Below are 27,163 nucleotides of genomic sequence, written 5' to 3'. Positions count from 1 at the left end.
ATGGGACATAAAGTGGTCGTGTTTGACATTTCTGTCATCAGAGCCTTGTGGGAAACTCGCGTCAGGAAGCACAAAGCTCGGCAGAAGAAGGAGGAAGAAAGGCTTGAGAAGAGTGCATTGGAAAAGTACGTGCTTTCTGTCCCTGGTCTTGTGGCTCGTTTAGTGAACAGGGATTGGGGCAGGCAACAGTTGTGTTGTGGAGGAGGATGCTTTTTTTCCGAGATTTCTCACTGTTGGTGACATTTTCCTCTTTGGACTTCAGAACCTCACACTGTTGCCCAAGATGAGCACTGGATTCCTGTGACAGTAATACCCATAATTACAGGGACGTACATACAATCCAGGCACTGTGCTAGGTGCAGCGAAGACAGCGATTACAATAAATTCCTCTACACTAAATGCTGTAGGAAAGTGCTCAGCTGGTTTTCACTGAACTCGCCAGGCTGCCTGATGCATGGCACACCCGGGTAAGCCACCTGGTGGCAGCCCAGGCAGCTGGGGCCACCCTCTGTCATGGACTTCAGTCCTCCCCCATTGAGCTGAATTCTAGATAAGATTCATTGTGTTGGTGTCATCTTTACTTGGATTTAAATTATATAATTTGACTAACATATAAGCTCATGAGATATGAGTACAAGAGAGTTATGAAAACCAAACTGAGTGCTTTGGAAAAACTACATTTATGATAAACACATTAATGACAGCCGTACGATTGGATTAGCACCGTGTAAGGCTGATAAAAGCACGACAAGCTAGAAAAGTTGTACATTGAGGTGACTTTGCATGTGTCTGTTAATTTTATTTTTATTCCTTTGGAAAGTTCCAAAACTGGAACTCTTGGATCATGCATTATGGGTGTCGCTTTTACAAGAAAGGTACAATGCAATTTTGATTGGCAGACTCATTCTCAAAGGAAGTCCCTGACCCTATGTCAAGTTGGCAAATGGTGCTGTATTTTTATGCTTTAAGTTAAAAACAAAATGTGTACAGTGTGAATGTATCTATATTCTTGGTTCTCCACTTTTATGAGATTTTTGGATTGAATGACTACCTATTCTGATTATGCTTGATAACTAAGCTGCTACTGTTTGTCTCACAGTGATTCTAGGTGGTTATCATCATCCCTAATTTGCAGATGAGGAAGTTAGAACCTAAATAACTTTCCCAAGTTCACAAAGATGGTAAATGGAGGATTTAGCCAAGCTCTTTCCTGTACGTAATGCTATAATCACAGACAGTTGAAACATCTTTTCACTTGGCACTCATCTGAGATTATTTAATATGATATGAATCTTGAATTTAAGAATTGAAACTGTCAAACCAGACAACTCCCATGGCAATGGATCTGAGAGACTGACACTCACATAATCACACAAGGTCCTAGAGCCCCACGAGCCCAAAGTGGCTCTCAGCCCTGCCTCAGCTTCCTCCCCACTCCTACCATCTGGGGTCACTCTGGCGTAGAGCAAGCTTGCTGCATGGGAACCCAAGCCCTAGGGTGGAGGAGGGTTAAGGAAGTGTTTGTAGCTGATGGAACCTCCTGAGGTTCTTGGAACAGGAGCCATCTGCAGAGATCAGAGATCGGGGTCTTCAAGCTGTGTTCTCTAACCTGCTTTGGACTGTATCCACCCTTCAGCTCTGTCACTGTGGTGGTACACATCTCCACACAGCTCATGCACACAGCGTTGACCCTGCATTAGGCTCAGAGTCACGGAGATTGTGCTGTGTCTCATCTTAACCTAAGACAGAAAACTTCTCGGGGATTTGTTAGGCATTTCCAGCTCCAAGTTGGCTGGGCAGATAAGGAGGAATGTGGGTGTTTAAAGAAGGAGCACTTAGGTTCCCGAAGGTTCTCAGGATCTTCAGAAATTTGCCTTCTTCGCAGGTGTTTTTGAGTTTCCATAGTGTGTTTCATATTGTGATTATTAGTACTATTTGAAGGTCAACTTAGTTTCTCAGGATCTGTTTCCTGTGCAGAAATTAGTATATTGAAAAACTGATGAATGCCTGATTATAAAAGGTAGGTATCTTGTTAATTTAAATTTCCTAAAACAAGTAAAACCCTCCAGCTTGTTCTGTTACCTCACTTCATGGCATTTCATCTTGTAATGCTGTATTTGTTCCATTAAGTATATGCCAACACTTAAAAGTTATGAGTAGAGCTAAAATACGGAGTATCATTTTGAAATTCAAGCATCTAGAGGGAGAAATAGAAGAGCTATTGTTAGGCTCTCAGTGAGGAATTTCTTATTCACTCAGGCTAATTGCCATCGGGGCTGGGATTATGGGTTCATTTCCTAAGGAAAAAGTATTTGTTTGCACATTTATTGATTTAATTAGTAGAGCCCTAATGGCATTGTTTTGTATGTTTATCTCATATTTCATATTCTACTAAAATTGATTCAAGGGAAAAATTTCATATTTAATTATATGGGCAATAAAGTACAAAAACAGTGACATTTTATTTATTTTAATTACTCTTCAGGAAGAGAATGGAATTTTAAAAAATGTTTATATTCTCATCTTGCCTTTCTTATCAGGTTTCAGAGGGAATAAGACATAAAATATTTAAGAAAGAAATACAAAATAGATTTGGCATATAATTATTTTTAATGGGGTGTGTCTAATTTCCTTTTTTTCCCATTTTATGTTGGCTGTACCAAGATATGTGACATATTTGTATCGATTTATAATTTGTGATATAGGAAAGATGTATTATAGAGGGCTTAACTGGTATCATTTCATTACATTGCCAGCAGCTACCTTCAGGTTCAGTCTAAGAAATGAGGACAGAAGAGTTAGAGTCATTAACGTGAAAAGCGCTCAGTGACTACAAGCGCTTGCAGCGGCTGTGCTGTCGACTGCTGAAATTTTGGAGGGATTGCTTCTTCTTTTTTTTTTTATTATTTTTTTTTATTTTTTATTTATTTATTTATTTTTTTGAGACAGAGTCTCACTCTGTTGCCCAGGCTAGAGTGAGTGCCGTGGCTTCAGCCTAGCTCACAGCAACCTCAAACTCCTGGGCTCAAGCGATCCTCCTGCCTCAGCCTCCCGAGTAGCTGGGACTACAGGCATGCGCCACCATGCCCGGCTAATTTTTTGTATATATATATTTTAGTTGTCCATATAATTTCTTTCTATTTTTAGTAGAGACGGGGTCTCACTCTTGCTCAGGCTGGTCTCGAACTCCTGACCTCGAGCGATCCACCCGCCTCGGCCTCCCAGAGTGCTAGGATTACAGGCGTGAGCCACCGCGCCCGGCCGGAGGGATTGCTTCTGACGAAGGCCAGGCAGCGAGTCTTAGACCGAGGGTATGCCCTCATCCCTAGATCTGGCTGCTACAGTCAGATCTAAATGTACAGGTAGATATTTATTAATAAAATGTATTTTTATCATATAGCTATTAAAATATTTAAATCATATAGAAAAGCTTATTAATAATGAAAAGCAACGATCTCAAGCTCCTGCAAAATCTGCCAGAGGAGACTACTTCTAATTCTTTTAGCACTTTCTTCTGGTATTAAATTCATATCCCTTCGTGTGCTGGTATTTTTTTAATGTATCACTTTTATGACATTCCTTACAGACTTCCTATGTTAATCCTGAAGCCCTAACTAGTTGCCTGCTGGGTGATTTCCCCAGCGCAGCTCCCTGTGATGGGGACCCGTGTGGCTGTGCCAGCCAGTGTGCTATCAGCAAAATTTTTTTTTTTGCAAATGTTCCTGCTTCCCTCGGCTTAGTGGCAAGCAGGAAACTCCAGGAATATGCAAAGTGGTTTCTCAAGAGCAAAATGTCTGATTAAGAAGATGACATTTACACATAGACCTGGGCAGCCAGCCCTGTGTTTATTTCACACTTATTTAGCATTTGTACTGCCTTAGGCCATGTAGAGACCAGGTTGGCATCTGCAGCCTGTTTCTAAAAACAGCCCCCAGAACCCCTGGATCCTGACCAAGTTCCAGCTCGGCTGAGTAGGGTCTGGAATGCCCTCCAGCGTGTGGAACGCATCGAAGTCCCTACCAGATGTGGGCTACCTTATTTTGAGGCGGACAACATCTGTGTTGACGGTTTTGAAAAAAAACCACAAAGAATCTTGGTTTTGCACCACATAGAATATATTAAAGGCCTTAAACAGAAAACAAATCCCTAAATAGAGAAAAGCCCACCAGGTGCAGAGCGCTGTTCTAACAGCTATGTGGGCATCTCAGGGTAGCCAGACATGCCCATTGTCATCATGGAGCTTAGGGTCAAGCTGGGAGGATAAGCTGCAAGTGTGAAAAGCTATAACATGATAGGTCAGGAAATTAGTGACAAACGGTACCGAGGGTTTGTGGGAGGCTGAGTCCTGAGCCAGCTCCAGTGTCTGGCTGGACCTTTTTTCATTTACAGGTGTGAAATTGCCCAAGGTGGCTGACAGAGGACATTGCAGTCAGGTGATTTATGAACTGGGGCTCCTCTGTTTCTATTCAAAGGCACTTGAAAGATCAGCAAATTCCTGGGGCCCTGCACTTTTTAAAAGCTTAGGTTGGTACAATATAACTTCAAAAGAGATTGTAATGAAATGCATAGGTGATTTTGGTAGAGAAGAAATTCCATCTAACTCACCTCTTCTACTTTTCTAGTCAAAGTTACTAATAATCCACAGAAGGGTTTAGGGTTTCCCCTACCTGCCCCCCAGCCTCCCCGCCCTCCAGCAGGGAGGAGAGAGGAGGAGAGTGCTTAAGCAGCCGGTGCAGGGAAATCTGGCTCTGGTAGTAGGACGAGGGTGCCTGCCCCTGGGGGCCCTGACTAGCTTCTCCAGGCAGGTGATCGGATCGGGAGACCTCCAGCATTCCCGTGAGCTGTGAGGCCACGAGTGAATTCCCGCATCAGTATTTATTGGTACAGTGATCGGTTGCCAGGGGTAACAGATTTACATAATAACAGGTAGTTTTTTTAGGTTAAAAGTCTCCCCAAAAGCTTCTAGTGATCCCTTAATCAACTCTATCTACATGAGCAAATGGTTACAAAATCTTTCTAAGACAAACTTCTAAGTTCTAAGATAAAGCTATCACTTAGCAGAAAGGTTAAACCGAAATATAGTGGCTCTGTATTTCTTTATCTAGTTTTTGTGGATTGAGACAAGTAGTCAGGAGTGAAGCAGGAACTGTCCCTTATGCTAATTGCTTTTGGCCTCAGGTGTCTGTCTGTCAGGTGGGCACTCTTTGATCAGTTCTCAGCCCGTGGCTCCATACCAAGCTTTGCTGTACAGAAGCAAGGCGCAAGCCGACAGGTCTGAGAAAGCCAGCATCACATGGAAAGCGCTGCTGATCTGTGAGATGCCCTCCTGAGGCAAGGCAGCTTTTGGTATGTGAACTAACAGGTTCACATATTCCTTCAGGGCAAAGCCCTGCAAAACTCCTGAAATCATTTCTGTCTCTATATAGCAATATTAATCTATGGAGCAACAATTCCCCAGGAGAGTAACTGTGGCCTCTGCTGCCCGTTTCAGGATAAAGGAGGAGTGGAACTTCGTGGCCGAGTGCAGGAGGAAAGGCATCCCCCAGGCTGAGTACTGCAAGAATGGCTTCATAGACACCAGCGTGCGGCTTCTGGAAAGGATCGAAAAGAACACTCTCACAAGGCAGAGTTTGCTTTCCAAGGACAGCAGCAAACGGAGCAGTAGGTTTGTGTTTGAGCTCTCGGGGGATCACTGGAAGGTGAGTTGATGTGTTTCTCTGTCTGCAGCAAATGTTGCTTGATGCTTCGCAGTGGCTGATGATGACTGCTGCTCTGCTGAGCTCAAGGCGTCGGCCTGGGCCAAGTGAGTGCGCTTGCCTGTGGAGAGCTTTCCAGAGGGCGGGGAGGAGCCGACTGCCTGCTCTGAACCAGGTTCTCCTGTCTCTTCCTCCTTGAAACTCGGAGTAGTCCTGGAGACCACGGTGGGATCCAGGCCACCTTTGCCTCCTTTGCCTCCCAGGCCAAGCGACTGGGACCCTGCGGCTCTCCCCGGGATGGCACAGTCTTTAAAGATGCTTCATTCTGTTGTTTTCCCTCCAACATTTAAAATAACTCTTTGCCTTTTTGAAAGTTTAATTTAAACGACTGAGCCTTTCATTCATCCAATGCCCCCCAGCGGGCAGTGACTCACTGCCTTGCCGCAGTGCCCTGGGTTGGCAAAGGAATTTCAGCAACCCTCTACCCAGCTTTCCTGTCCTGCGATTCCGACGCCGTGGCAAAGACGCCCTTTCTTTCCTCAAGTGCTTACAGGTGGTGCCCTGGCTCCCGCTCCCCCACCCGCTGCTTTGCTTGGGGAGGTGTCACCAGGCATTGCCCGTGAGCTGACAGTTTCTGGTTGAGGGATCCCGGGGCGCACAGGGTGAGTCCGCGTGTTTGGAGAAGCTGCCCCGGGCAGAGGAACTCAGACCACTGCCCATTCCATCGGGACAGGGTTCTCTGGGACCTGCCCTCTATCTCTGTTACCCTCTCACCTTGTGGCTGAAAGCATTTGGACTGGGAGAGTAAATGTTTGGGATGATCCTGGGGCTGGTCTTTCTTAGTCATGTGACCCGCGGCAGTTTACTTCCATATGTTTTGTCGTCCTCATCAGTAAAATGATGCTGATGCTTCCTCTGACGCTCTCTGATGGCTGTTGTGAGGATTAAATGAATGAATATTCTGTTAGGCATATGGTCCTTCCAAAATGAGATGTTATTGCTGTAAAACCTCTTAGATATTCTTTCTCCTGCATCCGTCATTGTGATCAGCAGGTACGGGGATACTACCTATGCTGGGACAAGAAGAAAGGCTCGCCTGGATTTTCCTGGAAGTCTGGAGACACTGGGTTTTTCAGAGTACTAAGGAGCTCTGAGTGTGTGTTGGGCACACTTAGTTTTTGAGGGTGTCACCGCAGAGCTCCCCCTCAGTGCTGACTCCCCTTCCCTCTGCATGTTGGTGCTTTGTCTGGAGCTGGTGAGAGCCCACAGAGAAGGATCCTCTCAGTTCCCGAGACAGGGAAAATCTCAGCATTCATCATCTGATGGCCACCTCCCCTGCCCCAGCTGTGCCTGCAGGACTCCAATCCAGGGACTCTGTTTCACTCCCCCCCAACGAATAGGCCTCAGTCTCCTATGAGTGGGGGCAGAGGCAGCTGACCTGTGCCATGGATGGGGGTCAAGGTTCTGGTCCTTAGACTTGGAACCTGACCTCCTTCTTTGGGCCCTGCTTTCAGCTCTCACTTCCAGGCGTACCTGGCTCTTCCACTGCCTGAGCCTCTGGGGGCTTTTGGGGAGCAGTCCACGTTGTATCGCAGTTGTTTCCTCTGCTGGGCCAAGACTGAGCAGACCCGAAAGCTGAGTTACCATCTTCCAGCTTTCCTTTCTTTTTGTCTTTTGCAAGGTGTGTGCCGTCGAAAAAGTTCCTGTGCTGTCAGCTTTAATGGAATTTTGGAGAAGAGCAAAATTATATGTGCATATTCAATCTGTCATTTTTACACTATATCTTTTATTTCTATTTAATATGATACCCTAATGCTTTTCTCATGTTATTAAAAATAGTCATGAACACAGTTTGGAAAGTATAATCAACTTTCAAGTGCACCAGAATTGGAAGAGTGGAATGGGAAAAGTTATTTAGGAGGGAGTCAGTTCATGGAAGCTTCCGTGAGGAGAGTGTGGCTGTGAGCCTGCAGTCTGTCTCCTGATGAGCCAACTCTTCGTTTTGTTGCAGCTCCAGGGGCAGACCAGGGGCAGACCGTCTGCTGTGGTGTGTGTCCATTCAGATCGGAAGGGGTGGGGACGGTTGCGGGGGCTGCGTGCCGGGGGCAGGTGGTAACCAGGCCTTCAGCTGTAGAATCAGTCGCACAGGGCCCCGTACTTGGTTTAATGCTCTGTGGCCATCGTCTTGAAATTCTTAATTTTTAACAAGGGGCTTGCATTTTCATTTCGCACCGGGCCCTGCAAACTACACAGCCGGTCCTTACTGTAATTCCTTTAAATATCTTTGGGTTTCAGTTTTCCTCTTTCAAATGTGCCTTAATAATGTCCACTTTGCCTGTTGCAGGGTTGTGTTGTGTGGGCTAGTACTGCGGTGAAGTGCTCTTGTAAGCTGAAAGCTCAGCCCCACGCCCAACAGCAGTGATCACAGAGCACATGACAAGTATGAGTAGTAAACAAAGGGTCACTGTGGGTTCTGCTTGCTCCCGCCACATGCCCCCTGCGTCCCCATGGAGTTTTCTACCCCATCCCTGTGCTCCAGCCACTTTGCTGACGGTGCTCCATGGTCAGCTTCTGTGGTCAGGGGCCTGCGCGCCCCGTCTGTGTCCTGCCGTCAGTGCCAAGCACACCCCCCCTGCAGTGGGGGCTCCGTAACACGTGGCAAATTGGGTGTCTTCGACCAGACAAGTAGCCCCCTAAAGTCTTTAAACACTTCCCAACACCGTCACAAATGTATCCCAGAGCAGGTGAGGCCTTGGGGACTGCTGAGTTCCTCACCATCACTTCGGAAGTGAAGGCTCAGGGAGTGGCAGCCTGGAAGACGCTGGGGCCTGGGCCGGCACTCGGTCTCCCCACTGACTGACTTTCTGGTGCTCTTCCCTTATCACGGTCTCATAAGGACATTGGAAATTTGGTGCAGCAAATATTAGATGTCTATGAAGGATTTCTAAAAGCAACTACAGAATAAGGGAAAGGTAGCACAAATTGCAAAATTGAATGTATGGACAGATTTTATTTTTAGAAGGTGTTAAATCAGTGTGTTGTAAATAAATACTATGTTTTCTGGCTGTGAATGTGAGCCTGGTTCTGTTCCTTAGGATTTGATTTTAATAATCTGAATTCACGGCAGCTTTGACATGGGGCTGCCCTGCTGTGAAGTGAATGACAGCGGCAGTGTCTTTGCTTCTTTTTGAAATGGCTGGAGCGCTGGCGGTTAGATCTAATGCTCTCGTGTCTGCTCTCTCAGTTCTTGTTTTTAAATGGATACTTGGTTTTACATGTTTTTGTGCACTCCCAGGGGTTAGTTCTGACAGATATCATTCATTTTATTTTAGGAGCTCCCGGATTCGTTGAAGGAGCAGACGCACCTGAGAGAATGGCACATAAGCAATACCCTGATTCAAATCATTCCTACATATATCGAGCTGTTTCAAGCAATGAGAGTTCTGGATCTGCCAAAAAACCAAATCTCGCGTCTTCCGGCTGAAATTGGTACGTCACTTAGCAGGAGTCTGCAGGCCCCTTGCGTGTGGCAGGCAGGCCGCTGTCTGACAGGCGACGCGGTGCAGACACCACGTGGGCTCTCCCACCTGCCCCATGGCTCGCTGGCCAGGGCCGTGTGGAGGGTCCCCGGAGCTGCTTGTTCACAGCGTCCCCTTTGGGCAGCAAGGCCGTAATCTCACCTGTATCATTCAGCACACACAGATGTTTGCCAATTGCTCAGAAACCGGAAGTTTCATGAGTGAGCAATACTTTGTTTAGGAACTTTTTGTTTATTTCTTTTTAGTTTTAGAAATATAAACATGCAATACTATTATTGTAAACATAGAATAAAATATATTGCTCCTATACATTCGTCCACTGATAAGTCTAGCTTAGCTTATTTATGTCTTTTTGATAGATCAAAATTATTCAGTTGCATCAGCTTAAAATGAAGACTGCAGTGATCCTGATTGCTTCTTTCTCCCGGGGCTCGGGGAGCAGAGGTCTGGGGGCTGCACAGAGCTCCACTCTTACAACACAGGCCCTAGGAGCAGTGGAGTGGCACACTCATGTGAGAATTTACCAGAAGCCAAGGCGGTGCGGGACAAAGGGTGGCTTGTTGGGCCTCTGGTGTTCATACCTGTCTTGCCAAGTGTGTCTGGACTACAAAGACCTGGCCGCCCTTTTGTCCAGGCCACTCTCAGGGTTGTTTATGCAGCTAATTACCCTGAGGGATGAGGTGACGTCTTCCCCCAGACGAAGCGCAGACTCTCTCACCACTTGCTGTAGAAGCAGCACGTTCCCCAAGCTCAGTGTTCTTCAGCTGCGATGCAGTGTGTGTGTGTACGTCCCGTCCAGGCCATCTCCTCGTGCTTGGTGGACTCGGTTCTAAGGGGAACTGACGTAAATATGCCCTTTCTGACCAGGAGTCTCGTGTCTTCTGCCAATATCCATGAAACAGCAACAGGCAAACTTATTAGCTTGTAATTCAAATTCTGGACCCAGCAAGGACAAGTACTTCTGTTTCCTTGCCCGGTTTCTGGAAATGTAGGAAGGACCTTAGAAATTCTATAACTGAAAAGTACCACCTTTGACTTGTTAGGGGTAATTTACCTCCTGCCCCTTCTTTGTACAGATTGGAGAGGGCAGGTCCCAGTGACACTAGATGACAGTCCAAGGGTGGGGAACCTGCGGCCTTATGGCCACATATGGCTTCTAGGTCCTTTAGTGCGGCCTTTTGACTGAATCCAAATTTTACAGAACAAATCCTTTTATTTTTGTTGATACATTTTTGTTTGTCTTTTATATTTTGTAAAAGCAAATATTAGATGTTTATCAGGATTTCTAAAGGCAACTACAGAGTAGAGAAATGCAGCACAAATTTCAAATTGAATGTATAGGCAGATTTTATTTTTAGAAGATGTTAAATTGGTGTGTTTATATTTTTATTTTATTTTTAAAATGAACATATTCAAAATACCAAAGAATAAAATAAGTTTTAACAAAATAATCCTCCCAGATTGACCAGCACAATCATAGCGTTAGTAAGCCACAAGGGCTGCAGGGATCAAGTGAAATACAGTGCGGGGAGCCCAGCCCGGCACCTGGCACCCAGGGCGCCCCCCTAGATGTGCACTGTCCTCCTCCTCCCCTCTCTCCTGCCCCTTGTCTTCTGCACACCCCTCTCAGTGGCTGCATTTCTCCTGCTCAGCTGGTCCTGAGCATCGTCGTCCTCCAGGACACCGAGCAGCAAAGACCCCCGTCAGACTAGTGCCAGACCTAATTCCTAAACCTGGGTCCCCGGTGCCCCTCGGCAGCAGCCCCACCAGCGCCGGATAGGCAGTTTGGCTGAACCCGTGGGTGCCGCTGAGTGCTCCCTGCCCCCTTCCCGCCAGTTCCCCCAGCCCTGAGATGTTTTCCTCTTTGCTCCTTCCAGCTGAAAGAGTTTGACTTTTCTGTTCTGCAGCTGCTTTCCTCATTCAAGGTCTTGTCCAAGGTCTTTTGCTCACTGGCCAGCCTCTGAGCTCCCGCTCATCATCTGGGGCGCTCTGCCCACTCTCCATCAGTCCCCTTCTCTCCAGCTTTGCCTGCAAGCTCGGGACTCCTGCTGTGTCCTGCTGTGGGCGCTGGGAGCCCAGCAGCACCTCTAACTCAGACAGTCATGCTTGTTTTCTTCCAGAGCCCTCCAGGCACTTGACACATTAAACCATTAAGCCACACTTGTCACCACACTTCTTGCAGGTCAGCAGGGTCAAAGTTTATGACACCAAATGGCCCATGACATGAATAGCACCCTGTTTACCCTCCCGGAGCAGAGTGGGTGGTAGCTGATGAGAGCTGGACATTAAGCCAAGTACATGACATCTGTTATTGCCTTTCATTGTCTGAGCTGCCCTACAGATGTACACATTCTACAGGTGAGGAAACTGGGCTTAGAGAGGTTAAGTAATATGTCAATTTGACATGGCCAATAAGTGACTAACAGATGCAAAAGCAGGTCTGTCGATCACAAAGGCTGGACCTGGGGAGTGTGTATTTTCTGATTCTTTGTCAATTGCTTTATGAACTTGTTTCTTTTCCAGATGGGGGAACTTTTTTCTTCCTAGGGACTTGGGGCATGAGGCCTGGCTCTGTAGGGTTTGGCTGAGGGTGTCTGCCAAGCCTGGGGTGCTGACAAGGAAGCCTTGCATGGGGTGGGCGGGCAGCCCCAGCTGGGCGGGGCAACCTGGTGGGGAACAAGGCGCCTTAGACGCAGTGCTACATCCCTATTTCGAAGCTTGGCGAGCTATGACTTCTCTCTTTTCATCCCCAGAACGTTTGTGTCCCCAGACCTGTACCCTGCCCTGCCGGGCCTGCCTCCTGTTCTGGGCCTGGCCGATCACACTGGATCCCTGAGGTTATGCCCCCCTGCCTTGGAGGTGGCTTGGTTTAAGAAAGTACTGTGAGGAATGCCACATGTCCCCACTGCCCCTCCCCTGGCTTCATCTGGAAGGCGGAGGCTCCTAAGGGCTGGGGCTGTGGCTCTGTAGAACAAACACATGGTTCTACATGTGGTTCTGCCTATTAAAGAGACTTACACGGTATTTTTCAGGAAGCGTGATATATCATAATTAAATCAATCAAATATGAAGCCAAAGATGCATGGTGAATTACATGTAATCTGTACACAATTTGCTTCTTTGAATCATTTACCACATATATAGAGATTTATGTGTATTTCTATATATAGCTCACTTCTCATTAGAGCCCACCGTTAGGCTATCACTGGTCACTGTAGTTCCTAGAAGCTGTGCCACTCTTCAAAGTGACTGCCTGTTATTTAATTCATCACGTAATTTCAAAGGAGTTTGCAATCTTACGGGTGCTGGCTCTGACCCAAGGTACAGGAAGGGCAAATCGCCTACACTCTCCTTGCCTACAGTTTCACAAAGGATTAAACAACTAAAGAGTAAGCAATAACTAAATGGATTGATAGATAGCTATGATCAAGGACCCAAATGCTTAGGATAAAAGATGAGCAGACATTTAATAAGGAGTGCTTAAAAAACAAACGCTAAATATATTTAGTGACTTCCCCATCATTATTGATATGTTTTACCTCTTAGGTTTTGTTTTTGTTCTTAAAAGACCTACTCAATGGCTGTTAACTTTTTCTCATGACAGGTTGTTTGAAGAACCTTAGAGAACTCAATGTGAGTTTCAACCATCTGAAGAGCATTCCCCCAGAACTGGGAGATTGTGAAAATCTAGAGAGACTGGATTGTTCTGGGAATCTAGAATTAACTGAGCTGCCCTTTGAAGTAAGCAAACAAACATTTCTGCACTTTGATTTAATTTATTTCTGTGTTGTCAGAAAGTGTCAGTAGTGATGTATCCCTCTTTTATTCTTTAAAAAAACTAATTAGTTAATTAATTTTTAGAGATGGGGTCTCATTATGTTGCCCAGGCTGGCCGCAAACTCCTGGGCTCAAGCCATCTTCCCGCCTCAGCCTCCTGAGTAGCTGGGACCAGAGGTGCACGCCACCGTTCCTGGCTCTCCTTCTTGATTTTGGTAATTTGTATCTTCTTTCTTTTGTTTCTTTCCCTTGGTTGAGCTAACTAAAGGCTTTTCATTTTTATTGACCTTTATACAGAGACAACTTTTGGTTTCATTGATTTTCTCTAGTAATTTTCTGTTTTCTATTTTACTGATTTCTACTGTAATCCTTTATTATTTCCTTTTTTCTGTTTTCTTTGGATTTAAGTGGCTTTTTTTTCTTGTTTCATAACTAGGAAGTGTAGGATATTGATTCGGGCATTTCTGCTTCTGGCGTATGGGCATTTAGATTTATGAATTTTTCTTTAAGCATGGTTTTAGCAGCAGCTCATGCACTTTGATATGTTGTTTTAAAATTTTTATTCAGTTCAAAATATTTTCTAGCTTTTCTTATGATTTCTTCTTTGGCCCGTAAGTTATTTAGAAGTGTGTTGTTTAATTTTCAAATATTTGGTGATTTCCCCTATTTATTTATGTTATTGATTTCTAATTCAATTCCACTGTAGTTTGGGAACATGCTGTGTGTGATTTCAGGTCTTTAAATTTATCCAGACTTATTTTATGGTCCAGCATGTAGTCTAGTCTAGAGAATATGACATGTGCTCTTGAAAATAATTTGTATCTACTATTGTTGGGTAGAGTGTTCTGTATACAGCTGATCCTCAGTATTCACAAATTTTGTATTTGCAAATTTGCTTACTTGTTGAAATTTATTTGCAATCCCAAAATCAATAGTTGTGGTGCTTTCATGGTCATTTTTGGACATGTGCAGAGTGGTGCAACATTTGAGTCATTTGATGTGCACATTTCTAGCGGAGGTCAAGCAAACCAATGTTCTGCCTTCTTGTTTCAGCTCTTATACTGTAAGAAACATCCTTTTTGTCAAGTTAGTGCCATGGTTTTTTTTTTTTTTTTTTTGCATTTTTGTTGTTGATCCCACTGGTTAAAAATGGTCCACAAGCATAGCATTGAAGTGTGACCTAATGTATGTTAGGTAAGCTTTGTTCTGGCATGAGTTATAGTGCTGTTGGCCATAAATATATTAAATAAGGTGTCTTTAAACAGAAACACACAAAAAGCAAGGATATGTATTGATTGGTTGACATAAATGTGACTAGAGGCTCTCAGGTACCTATCTCTGTGTTTCCCCTAAGCGCAATGATTCAGTATTTGGTAATTTGGTGTTTATGGTGATTTCACAGAACATAACTACTGTGGAATAACAAAAATCAATTGTATGTCAATTAGGTCACATTGGTTGTTCAAATCTTCTATATTTTTGCTCATTTCTGTTTTGTTATTTTATCTACTACTAAGAGTAGGGTATTGAAATGTCCAATTACAATTGTTTATTTGTCTCTTTGCCCTAATCAGTTTTTGCTTCATGTATTTTGGGTTATTAGGTGCATATACATTTATCATTGTTATGTCTTTCTGATGTATTGACCCTTTTATTATTAATATCACAAAATGTCCCCTTTTGTCCCTAACAATATTTCTTTTCTTAAATAAATTTTTGTCTGATATTAATATGGTTATTCTAGTCTTATGATGATTTACATGATATATATTTTCTATCATTTTGCTTTCAAACTGTTTATGGCTTTAACCCTACGGTGTATCTCTTGTAGCCAGCATATAGTTGTTATTACTATTATCATTATTTTTGGCCAGACTAACAATCTCTGCCTTTTGACTGGGTTAGAAAAATACCATTTTATTTCTCCTGTTGATTTTTTTGCTATTTTTGTTTTTATTTTTGTGTGTACTTGTTCTAGAGATCACAAGATGCTTCTTAATTTATCACAATCTACTTCAGATTAGTACTAACTTAATTCTGGTGAAATATAAAAGCTGTGCTCCCATATAGCTCCATTCCTTCCATCCTTTGTAGTATTATTATCATATATTGCATCTATATAGGTCATAAACCAAAAAATACAGTGCTATACTTATTGTTTAATATAATCTTCTATCTTTTAAAGAAGTTAGAAGAAATAAAAAGGAATCCTTATAGAATAATTTATGTTAATCCACATATTTATGATTTCCCATGCTCTTTATTTCTTCCTATGTCCTGTAGTTACCCTATAGTGTCATTGCCTTTCAGCCTGAAGGACGTCCTTTCGTATTTCTTGTAAGGCAGGTCTGCTAGCAACAGATTCTAATAGTCTTTGATGATCTGAGAATGTCTTTATTTCACCTCAATTTTTGAAGGATGGTGTTTCTGGATGTAGAATTCTTGGTTGACAGGTTTGTTTTCTTTCAGCATTTTAACTATGTCATTCTACTTCCTCTGTCCTCCAGTGCTTCTAAAGAGGAGCCAGCTGTGAATTACATAAGTGCTCTCCTGTACATATGAGAGGTCCAGGTGTGGATCTCTTTTTCTATCCTATAGGGTTCATTGAGCAGCTGGGATGTGTAAAGTTTTTCATCAGATTTAGGAAGTCTCAGCCATTATTGCTTCAAAAATTTTTCCTGCTCCTTTCTCTTCTCACCTGTGGTACTCCCGTTATATGTATGTTGGGGCACTTGATACTGTCCCACAGGTCTCTGAGCCTTTGTTCCTTTTTCTTCAATGTTTTTTTCTCTCTGCTCTTTAGACTGAATAATTTCTATTGATCTATCTTTAAGTTCAGTAATTCTTTCCTCTGCCAGTTGTACTCTAACTCCGGAATTTCCATTTGTTTGTTTATAATTCCTGTGTGCTTACTGAGAAGCTCTATTTGTTAATTCATTTAACCTTTGTCCCACTTTGGTTTTCATCATTGCACAGATATGTTCTTATACTCACGTTGATTTGTTGCTGTCCCCTCCACCAGTCCTATACAAGAGCAGGTCTTTGCCTTATTTACTCACGTCTCCAGTGCTCAGGACAGTGCGTGGCACATAGTAGGCACTTACTAAATACCTGTTGAATTAGTGAATAGAATAAATGGATGAGCATCAGATGAATTTTAAATGATTCAAACAACTTTTATCGTATCTTCTTCCCATTCACAAGTCTGCCTTGATTCCTTATTACCTAGCATTTCTAATACAGCCTTTAAAATCCAGCACTGTACTTAGTGATCTCAAACTCACTGCTGCCAGCTCCAGCACCTCTGCCCATTACGAGTCCTCTGGTTCAGTTAGGGTGTTCCAGCAGCTAAGGCCTCCCCAGCATTCTCAGCATCTTCATGTGCCTCTGAATTTGCTAAAATTTGTCTGTCTTCATAGGATGTTACTTACACAAATAATTGACACAATTCTGATTTAAAATTCAAATAAATAACAGGTAGAATGAATGCCCCATAAATGGTTAAGTGAAGGAACAATCAGGAATTCTGAAACAAAGTTAAAGATTATAAAACTTCCTAGCTACGTGTCCATTTTTGTATTAAAAAAGTGTTCTGTTTATTCTGACTGAGGGTCAGATTTTGATCTGTACAACACTGGAATTTTCAGACAAATATAAACACTTCCCGAAAGAGTTTATGAATGTTTTCCTTTGCCCTTGATGAAAGTAGCTAGTGGGGAAATGAATTTCTATCCAAGTAATTTTTCTCCTTACTAGTTCAATGCCACTGCAATTTTTCTTACTCTGATTTTCACAAAAGTTTAAAATTATTTCCTTTAAATAACTCAATAAATTATTTTTATAGTCTAAAAATGCATTTATACATTTATTATAAAAAGAAGAAAGGAGAGCGAGTGATAGTAATTTAGTCTTGATTTTTCTGCTGATCCAATAACCCTGGCAACACAGAGACTTCAGACTGAGTTCTGGGCACCCAAAGTCTCTCTCTTGACTGATTATTCAGCATCACATCACTGTTTTCACATTCATTTTTGAAATTCAAACAGGAGCAAAATTAGAATGTTCCCATTCCAAAGGATGCTTAGTGGCCTGTGTCTTACTAAAGCAAATTCAGCACTATGGAATTGCGTTTTATATTAAGCTAAATAGAGACATAAATCTACTACTTTTTCTGTACATTTCAGTAATACCTCCTGTTGGTCCAACTGGCTCCATATTTCATAACAATTTTGAAAGTGTATCTCAAGAGGCAGCTCAGATTTTATTCATGAATTCTCCAAATAAGTCAATGAAAGGTAGCTAGCTCCTTCTATGTATCCTAGTACTACCAAACTTACAAAACCAAATCCAAACATGAGTTGCTCTTCCAATTGCATTTGAAATAAAAATATATTTCCACACCTATTTCAGTTACCATGTTACAAATAAAAATTATGGACATGAAACATAACAGTAGAGATTTCTGATCATTTGCCATGTCACTTTACCAACCCAAATGTGGGTCAGCTTAAGAGTTGCCAAAACTTGTTAATACAGTCTCCTCTAAGTCATTCTACTCTTTCAGACTTGCACTTTCTGTCTTCTGTGACTTTGCACATGCTGTTCCCCCATCTCGGTTTCCTTCCCTACCTTTCCACCTGTCAAGGAACCTCAGGACCCGATTCCAATACTCCATTCTCTGTGGGCTCTTTGTTGATCCCTGGCCCTTACCCCACTGTGTTGTTGGACAGATTAGATATTTACCCTTGTTACCAAACATGGCAAGTTGAAAGCTTCTTTATGTTAGTTCTTACTATGTAAAATTGCATTGCTTATTTATGAACGTATAAACTCCTGGAGGGCAGCCACATCTTAGCTTCCCCAGCATGTAAACAGTGAATGACACATAGTAGGCGCTCCAAAATACAGACTATATTGATCTGTTTTGCATATATTCATAGAAATGCCTTTGGGGAAGAAATATCAATCTAAAAATTATTAATTGAACTTAATTATCATTCTCATAAAAGTAATTAGAATATTTTGTTGTTCTTTTCTAGTTAAGTAATTTGAAGCAAGTTACATTTGTAGATATCTCAGCAAACAAGTTTCCAAGTGTCCCGATATGTGTCCTGCGGATGTCTAATTTGCAGTGGTTGGATATCAGCAACAATAACCTGAATGACCTGCCACAAGATATAGACAGGTAGCTACTTGCATTCTGCAGGTGAGGTATATGAATTAGTTACTAACTCCTTGAACACTGTTAACATTTTAAACATGGGTAGCACATGAGTGTTCTTTGAAATCAACTAATTTTGCAGAGTTTATTGTTTCCAGGAAATTACAGAATAAGACAGTTTCCAATCTGCATCACATCTATGCATGTATGTGTGCATTTGAACACATCTTCATTGTCTTGGCCAACTTTAATTTGTTTCATTCTTCCATAGGCTGGAATCATTAACTTTCCTTTACTCAGCAGAAGTAGAAAAGTAAATTTATTATGTATAGAATAGAAACATATCATTCTATATTTAGGATATCAGTGAGGACAATTTTTATTTCATTTATTGATTTCCTATACATAATCTATCAAACAAAATTGATATGCTTAGCAAGGCTTTCAAATTATATTCTTGTAGCTATTTCACATTTAAAAAATAATTATTATACTGAATCACGTAAGATTCACTCATTCATTCATTTATAATATTATTTGGCTCCTGTATGGCAGGCCCGGAGAGTGGGATGGGTGTAAAGTGGTGAATGAAACACAGACTCTTGCCTTCTGGAATCTACAACCTTTTTTATAAAGAAGCATGAGCAAGCTATCATGACACAGAAGCCAACAGCAGCTTAGGCCTGAATCCCGTCTTGCATGACCTGTCTCTGCTCCTGGTACATTTGATGTGTATCGATGCTTTCTGGGTTTTTGAGAATAAGTGGGAATTGTTTTAGTTTGAAACACAAGGGGGAATTTATGAAATATTTGTGGAATTAGCCACAATTTTACAAATGAATGAAAGAAAAATCTTTCACTGAATTAGAATAAAATAGAAAATGAGTAAAACATATTTTCTTTTCACTCTACAGTTTTCTTCCTGTCTTAAAGTTGGAAAATATGATGGGAGAAGCATAACTGTGCTTTTAAGTTATACAAAAAGGAAACACATTGCCAAACTCTGTTTACTCTCATTCCAACTCTAGTAAGATTTCTTTCCTGTGTCCTGTTGGCCCTTGTAAGTGCAGGAGACATTTGAAGAGGGGATACACTGATTTTTGAGACCCCATCATAGTCAGTGTGCTGCTTATCCTGCTGCTATATGTGTCTTTAATTGGTGAATCAGTCAGTAAAAACTTTTAAAAAATTGTGTCACCTGGCATGACTTTATTAATTTAAAATTTAAGTTTGTTTTCATAAAGGTCACATACATAAACAAAGTAGGGATTTTCTACTGGAATTTGCTTGTAATTCACACTGGTTTTCTTAGCTGTGAAGCTGAGTCCTGGTGTTCTCTGGTTCTGTTCACTTCTTAGGCTGGAAGAACTGCAGAGCTTTCTCTTGTACAAAAACAGGCTGACCTATCTTCCTCACTCCATGCTTAACCTAAAGAAGCTCACCCTGTTGGTCGTCAGTGGGGACCATCTGGTGGAGCTCCCAACTGCCCTTTGTGACTCATCCACACCGTTAAAGTGAGTAGACCAGAGATCCCCAAAGAGACACGTTCAGACACAGGTAAGGAGTTAGGAGCTTCGGAGCCGGGGCAGCTGTCTCAGGAACTGGATTAGATGGTTCTCGTACCCTGAGCACCTGAGCTCAGTTCACAGAAGTTCTGATGACTTTACAGGATTTTGAAGTTTTTGGCATATGGCTCAGAGGATTTCTGGACAGATGCTCCGTGCTGGTTGAAGGTGCAGTGGGGCACATGCCCGGGGACCCCAGTCTGTTGCTCAGCACTCATGTCCCTGCTGGCCTGGAGGGGGCAGCAGCTGTTGAACAAATGCTCCCTGGTGGCCTCCTTCTTTCCATTTCCTTAAACTAAACCACCCATAACTAAGAAAAGCCATCCATGCAAATGTGATATAAACAGACTCCAATCCAGTGAGAAGGAAATGGAATTGAAAGTCCCCAGCTCCACCCTACAATGACTCCAAGGCAGCGGACGGCTCCCTGGTAGCACATCCTGCCAGAATTTGGAGCCTTGGGGTTCCCCCATCACCCCTACCCTGAGACCATTTTGTCTATCCCTAGCAGCTTGGAGCCTTCACAGGAGATGGCTCTAGTAAGAGCCCCCTTGTCTCTGTGTCCAGAGACCCGTCTGCCTTGAATACCAGGTGCTTGTTAAAACCCCCACTGGAGGGAATATTTCCCTGGGACCCCAAGCTCTCTCAGTGGTGAATACTCACTATCAGCATAGAGTCCAATCTTATCTTCCTGTCCTTGCAATAAAATGCATGGCAAACAAAGAGGCTTGACTATTGGAAAGAGAGACCAACTTCACACCTGTGTTAAGTACAAGAGTAACAGGGGTCTAAGACATCTCCCCACTGCCCACCCCACTGTGTCCACCAGAATGGGTCTCCCACTGCCCTTGGCTGGACTGGGAATGTTGTTTGGATAAGAAGAGGCCCACTGGAGAGAGGGCAGCAGCATCCATCCCTTCCCCATTTGGCAGCTTTGCATCCAAGAGCAGTCAGGGTAAAACTGTCATCTGACTAAAGTAATTTCAAATGACATAATTGTAGGATTCAGAAATCTAAGAGAATCAGATGAAAGCTCCCTGAATTATTGAAAGTTCAAGAAAAAGACTAGATGCAAATTTGCATAAAAAAATTTAATAGGTTACTGATTTCTCAGAAATAACCTATAGAAAAATAAAGGAAGAAATGATGGCATTAATAGCAGTAACCAAAAATATGAAATATTTAGGAAAAACTCTAGTGAAAAATAGTTCCCTTATATGAAGGGGACTAAAATGTCTTCCCAAAGGATATGAAAGAAACTGTGAATATTTGGAAAAGACATACGGTATCTTTTCTGAGTAAAAAGATGGTAAAGGTGTGATTTCTTCCAAAAATTTTACCTAAGTATGATATAATTTTAATCATATTATAACTCCAATGGAATTTCTTCTTTGGAACTTGAAAAATGAATTTGAAAGTATATGTAAAAGGAAAAAAGCTAAGGACAGGAATGATAATTTTAAAAAACAAGAGTAACCTGACAGAACTTGCCTTGCCAAGAATTATAATGTATTTGTAATTCTTGGCAAGTGATGTGATGTGGGGCAACGATTTATAGATAAATTACTGGAAGAGATTAGGTTAGTCCTGAAATCAGCCCTAATACAGAATACAGGAATTCTCATAAACCAGTGAGGAAAGTATGGTTTCAAATATTTCATACAATATTGAGGAAACTGGCTAGTTAGAAAAAAAAAGCTAAAGCCTATTCTTCATTTTATAGCATAAGAAAGCTTTGTAGCACATAGCTGTATATGCCATATATAGTGGATGTCATAAATACGTGGTATATAAAGCATAAAGGAAGAAATCTAGATCAAGCCACAAGTTCAGTATAAAAAGGAAGTTATAGAAAGAATAAGAAATACCGTGTTAATGAGGGTGGCTTGACCATATGTTTCACACCTGTCCGTCCTGAGGGCCCATTAACATGGAAGGAGCAAACGTAAAATATGTAAACTTTGCAGTGATGGAGAGAGCGAGGGGAGGCCTTCACAGAGTGAGAGATCTCAGCACGTTCATGCGAGACATAAAGCAGACAGGACAGCGGTGACCGGTGACAATGGGATGAAACAAGCCCACGCCCAGAGAGCAAGCCGGAGAGTAGGCCGGTCTGCACTGAAGAGCTCTGAAGAAGCTCGGTGGTCAGAAATTCCAGGTACAGGGAGGTACAGACAGAAACATGGTGCTAGAAACAGAAGGAAAAGGGGAAAATTTCCATAGTAACAGGCGGCCTCCCCCAACCTCCTCCTGGATTCCAGTGGGCAGGGCACTCTGCACCAGCAGGCCGGCCCCCAGACCAAAGGCCCGGCGTTTCCCCGGGGGTGGCCCTGGAGAAAGGACCCTGGAGTTTCGTATTGGGAGATTCCCCAGAGCACCGGCTAACGCCCTGCCTGAGTGACCACCACATGAGGCCCACCCCGTGGCCAGCACTGCCCGCACACCCTGGGTGCCCAACCAGCATTTCTGTGTCTCATTCTCAAATATGAAGGCATCGTCAAGCCTTACCACACAATTGTCACAAAAATGTAAATATTGTTTATTCATTTTCAATTTTAGAATCAAACTGCAGGCAAAATAAAAGTTAGATGTGGTTACACATCAGAATGAATATAGTATTGACCTTAACAATGTAAAAGGATACAATGTCTATGATATGCTTTGAGATGCATCAAAAAGATAAGATGGTTAGTGGGGCATGGTGTAGCCTGTAGTCCCAGCTACTCAGGAGGCTGAGGCAGGAGGATTGCTTGAGCCCTGGAGTTTGAGGCTGCAGTGAGCTATGATAGTGTCACTGTACTCTGGCCTGGGTGACAGAATGAGACTGTCAACAGAATGAGACCCTGTCTCTAAAAAAAAAAAAAAAAAAATTAAGAGAAAGATGGTTGATGTGTGGATATGTGGTAAAGCAAGTATAGCTGGTTGTTTTTTTATTTTTATTTTTTTATGGAGACCGAGTCTCACTCTGTTGCCCAGGCTAGAGTGCCGTGGCGTCATCGTAGCTTGCTGCAACCTCAAACTCCTGGGCTCAAGCAATCCTCCTGTCTCAGCCTCCCGAGTAGCTGGGACTACAGGCATGCACCACTACACCTGGCTAATTTTTTCAATTTTTAGTAGAGACAGGGTCTCACTCTTGCCCAGGCTGGTCTTGAACTCCTGAGCTCAAGTGATCTTCCCACCTTGGCCTCCCAGAGTGCTGGGATTACAGGCATGAGCCACCATGCCTAGCAGTCAGATGTTAAAAGTGGAGGCTGGGAGGTGTGTACATGGGTGTTCATTATAAAATTTTTCTATTTTTCTGAATATTTAAAAATTTTTTTTTTTTTTTTTTTTTTGAGACAGAGTCTCACTCTGTTGCCCGGGCTAGAGTGAGTGCCGTGGTGTCAGCCTAGCTCACAGCAACCTCAAACTCCTGGGCTCAAGCGATCCTACTGCCTCAGCCTCCCGAGTAGCTGGGACTACAGGCATGCGCCACCATGCCCGGCTAATTTTTTGTATATATATATTTTAGTTGTCCATATAATTTCTTTCTATTTTTAGTAGAGACGGGGTCTCACTCTTGCTCAGGCTGGTCTTGAACTCCTGACCTCGAGCGATCCACCCACCTCGGCCTCCCAGAGTGCTAGGATTACAGGCGTGAGCCACTGTGCCCGGCCCTGAAAATTTTTAAATAAAATGTTAAAGAAAAAGAATAGATAAAAATTGGGAGGTGTGAAGGTTGGAAAATGGAAGAGAAGGGGAGGAATACCACCATTTGATTGACTGACATTAAAGTATTTGTCCTAAGGTAAAAGATATTTTAAATAGATTAAGTAAAAATAGCGATTGACCAATGAAGGAAAGATTGCCTCTGAGATCCGAGAGTAATGCAGGGGAGGGGGAGAGAACACTGCTTCACAAAAAAAGTACATTACACTCTGCAAAATGTAAAGTATGTACAGTGATTACTTCGATAAAAAATTTGAAGAATAAAATATAGATATGTTTCCTATTTTTGGACAGGGAAGAATGATAAAAATTAATTCAATGAAAAATTGTAAAGGAAAAGTTGAATGATTGTAAGGTTCTGACTGAGAGGGTGCGTTTTTGTTCACTTCGCGTCTCCTCCCCTCTCTTCTCTGTGACTAAGGTCCTCTCATTCCCTCACCAGGGCTCTGGACAGTCTCTGCCTTAAAACTGACTCTGCACTCCTGTTGAATTTGGGATTCCACTGGTGATGCTCATATTATGTCATCAACTGTGACTTTCAAGGATAAGGCAGATATTGGGGTTTACTACCACAAAAGTTGTCTTCTGATGTGAGAAAATTTGCAGTTAAAAATGCACAGGTGATAATGTCATATTTTCCATACTTTTTTGAATAGATTTGTAAGCCTTATGGACAATCCTATCGATAATACACAATGTCAAGACGGTGACGAAATAATGGAAAGTGAACAGGATCGCCGACATTTTGATAAAGAATTTATGAAAGCCTATATTGAAGATCTTAAAGAAAGAGGTGGGTTGCTCATATTTAAAATTATTTAAAATGAATGTCCAGAATTCCACTCACTTATGCTACACATTTATTAAGTCAAATTGACAAAAAGTTAATTGGTTAGGGAGCAGGTTACTTTGTAAATATTTTTCCATTTACTCTCCCCAAAACCAAACCAAAATGACACATTCCCTTAAAATATCAAATTTTCCTAGTCCAGTTGATTGTTCGATATATCATCAGCTGTTTGACAGGAAGGCTGAGAAACACACCCTTAGAATGTGAGGATTGCCTTATTAACCATCCATGAGCTTTAACTAAATAGTATTGACAAAATGGTATTAGACATTAATGGGAAAATACGATTCCATTTCAAAAATCCATTTAAATTCAACTTTTGAAAAAGTTATTTCGTATGAAATCAAGGGACAATTTTTTTTTTTTTTTTTTTTTAAGACAGAGTCTTGCTCAGTTGCCCAGGCTAGAGTGAGTGCTGTGGCATCAGCCTAGCTCACAGCAACCTCAAACTCCTGGGCTTAAGCGATCCTCCTGCCTCAGCCTCCCGAGTAGCTGGGACTACAGGCATGTGCCACCATGCCCGGCTAATTTTTTCTATATATATTTTTAGTTGGCCAGATCATTTCTTTCTATTTTTAGTAGAGACAGGGTCTTGCTCTTGCTCAGGCTGGTCTCGAACTCCTGACCTGGAGCGATCCACCCACCTCGGCCTCCCAGAGTGCTAGGATTACAGGCATGAGCCACTGTGCCTGGCCCAAGGGACAATTATATATAAAAAAAAATCCGAAGAGGAAAAACACAAGATGGCAGATTAGTGAATGGATCCATTTAGTTTTCCTTTTCCTCAGGGTGGTGACAATATAGAGGAGTGTCGAGATCAGGTCCCTCAGGAAAGGGTGCGACGTGTTTTTCCCAGAGCCAGATTCCAGTGGCTGTTTTCAAAGGAGTCCTGAGATCCTACTGATGTGCTGGAAGGTGTAGAGCCCCCTCCTCCTGTCACATGCGGACATATACTGGGAAAAGAGGCCTAAAATGTTGTTTGGTCTTCTAATCACCTCCTCCTTTCTGGATCTGAATGTCTTCGAGATATCACTTAATTTTTAAGTTCTTTTCCTTGGTAAGCTAGGCGTGGACCTGACAGTAAGAGAGATGCGGTTCCTGTGGGTTTAGGGAGACGGTAGCACTGGCCCCTGTGCCGGTGAAGACGAGATCTGTGGGCGGGTTCCCTCCGTCACTCTCAGGAAATATCATGCACAAGAGCATGCTTCTCCCTCATCAGGAGATGTTTGAAGATGATTAGCCACATTCGGATATTCAGAGATTCAATGGCACTAATGAAAAATTCCATTTATTTGATAAATTAAAAAATTTTTCAACTAAATTAAGAAAATTTCTATACAGTTACCTTTAATCTATTTAGCTATCCCTAATCTTTTTTGTTTTTTGTTTTTGTTCTTTTCTCTTTTTTTATTAGTACTCACTGGTGTATGATTTTCCTTTTGTGAAAAACTTTATTCTATTTTACTCATTTAATTATTCATAATTATATTTTAGAGCTATGATATAATAATACAAAAATGGATTAGAGAGAATAGGTATTAAATTTTGGCTCTATGTGGCCAGAAATAATAATTTGTTTTAAAGTTAATTAATTTAAATAAAATAAATAAATTCATTATAAAATAAATATTTATTAATAAACAAATTCATTATAAAATATTTATTAATAAATAAAACCATCATTTAAATAAAAATTTGTTATTTAAAAATAATTTGCTTTTAAAATTAGTGATAGATTTTGACTTCCTTCACCTATTTCTAAATAATTATAATAATTTTAATGATTTCTCAATAATGGATAATCCTATTGCTAATAATGTCAAGATGATGTCATAATTTAATATTTATAAATAATTATAATAATTATCTTTCATATATTAATATTGGTATTGCTAGTATTTAGCTGGTTTTGACCTATAAAAATGCCAGTTTCTTATGATTCAACCTATATATGGTCAGGCATGTGCTTTGAATTTTTAAGAATTTGTTTGCTTTCTTTTCTTTACCATAGTGTCTTCCCTCTTTTCTCTCCTTCCTCATTCGACCAATGTCTGCGTCAGTCATAGAGTCAATGGGTATCGGGGAAAAAAGTAGGTTTAGTCCACCTGGGCCTGCAACCACATGCAACTCAAGACTGATGGGGATGAGAAGCCGTCACTGGTCCTCACACTTCAGTGAACTTAAGAATCAGGGTTTTGCCCATCAGGTCTGGGTAGGGCTGAGAAGGTGCATCTCTAACAAGCTTCCAGGTGGCATTGATGCCTTGTGCCCAAGAACTGTTGCTCTACAGACATCCTTTGACATGATTTAGCTGGGAAGGGAGAGAGAGGGCCACTAACTAGCAGGAAGAACAAGGTTGGGAGAAGGTTTACCTAGAAAGATCCGGCTTGGTGTAGGAATAGTCCGAACTTCTCCCTTCCACCTGGAATCCACAATCCCAAGTCCATCTGTTTCTATCTGTTGGCTTTTATTTCTATAGGGTCATGCAGTGTCCGAGATCTTGATGTAGTTGTGAGTTGGTTGGAAAGATTCCAAAAGAATGAGAGTTAATGACTCTATCTTAGATCTAAACATTTCTAAAGTTTGACTGCACGTTTGTGACGGCTAACTTCAATGGTGATAAATGTGTCATTTGCCACCTATGCATTATCTCTATACTTAAAGCATGAAGTGCCGATAATTTGTGTATTGACAGGCCATACTGTATAGTTATATTTCATAATAAAATGGTGAATGGTTGAGCATATTTTTTCTTTTTGTTACAGAATCTGTTCCCAGCTATACCACCAAAGTATCTTTTAGTCTTCAACTTTGAAATCATCCATCAGAAGACTGCAAAATCTCACTGTCCTGTGGAGCTTTAAATC

The 27,163-nt window shown here is 42.0% G+C and overlaps 1 protein-coding gene across 1 annotated transcript; it reads left to right on the top strand.

Moving 5' to 3' along the window:
* Window positions 1-27,111, top strand: LRRC2 (leucine rich repeat containing 2). The gene is made up of 8 exons (XM_069473566.1): window positions 1-125; window positions 5,492-5,699; window positions 9,029-9,185; window positions 12,840-12,976; window positions 18,052-18,197; window positions 19,532-19,687; window positions 24,103-24,239; window positions 27,062-27,111. Exons 1-8 carry the CDS (start codon window positions 1-3, stop codon window positions 27,109-27,111), a joined length of 1,116 nt encoding a protein of 371 aa, XP_069329667.1.
* Window positions 27,112-27,163: the final 52 nt, after the last annotated feature.

Source organism: Eulemur rufifrons, chromosome 7, assembly GCF_041146395.1.
Source record: "Eulemur rufifrons isolate Redbay chromosome 7, OSU_ERuf_1, whole genome shotgun sequence".
Lineage (NCBI taxonomy): Eukaryota > Metazoa > Chordata > Mammalia > Primates > Lemuridae > Eulemur > Eulemur rufifrons.
The sequence above is the reverse complement of the archived record's forward strand: the minus strand, read 5'-3'. Positions and strand labels throughout refer to the sequence as shown.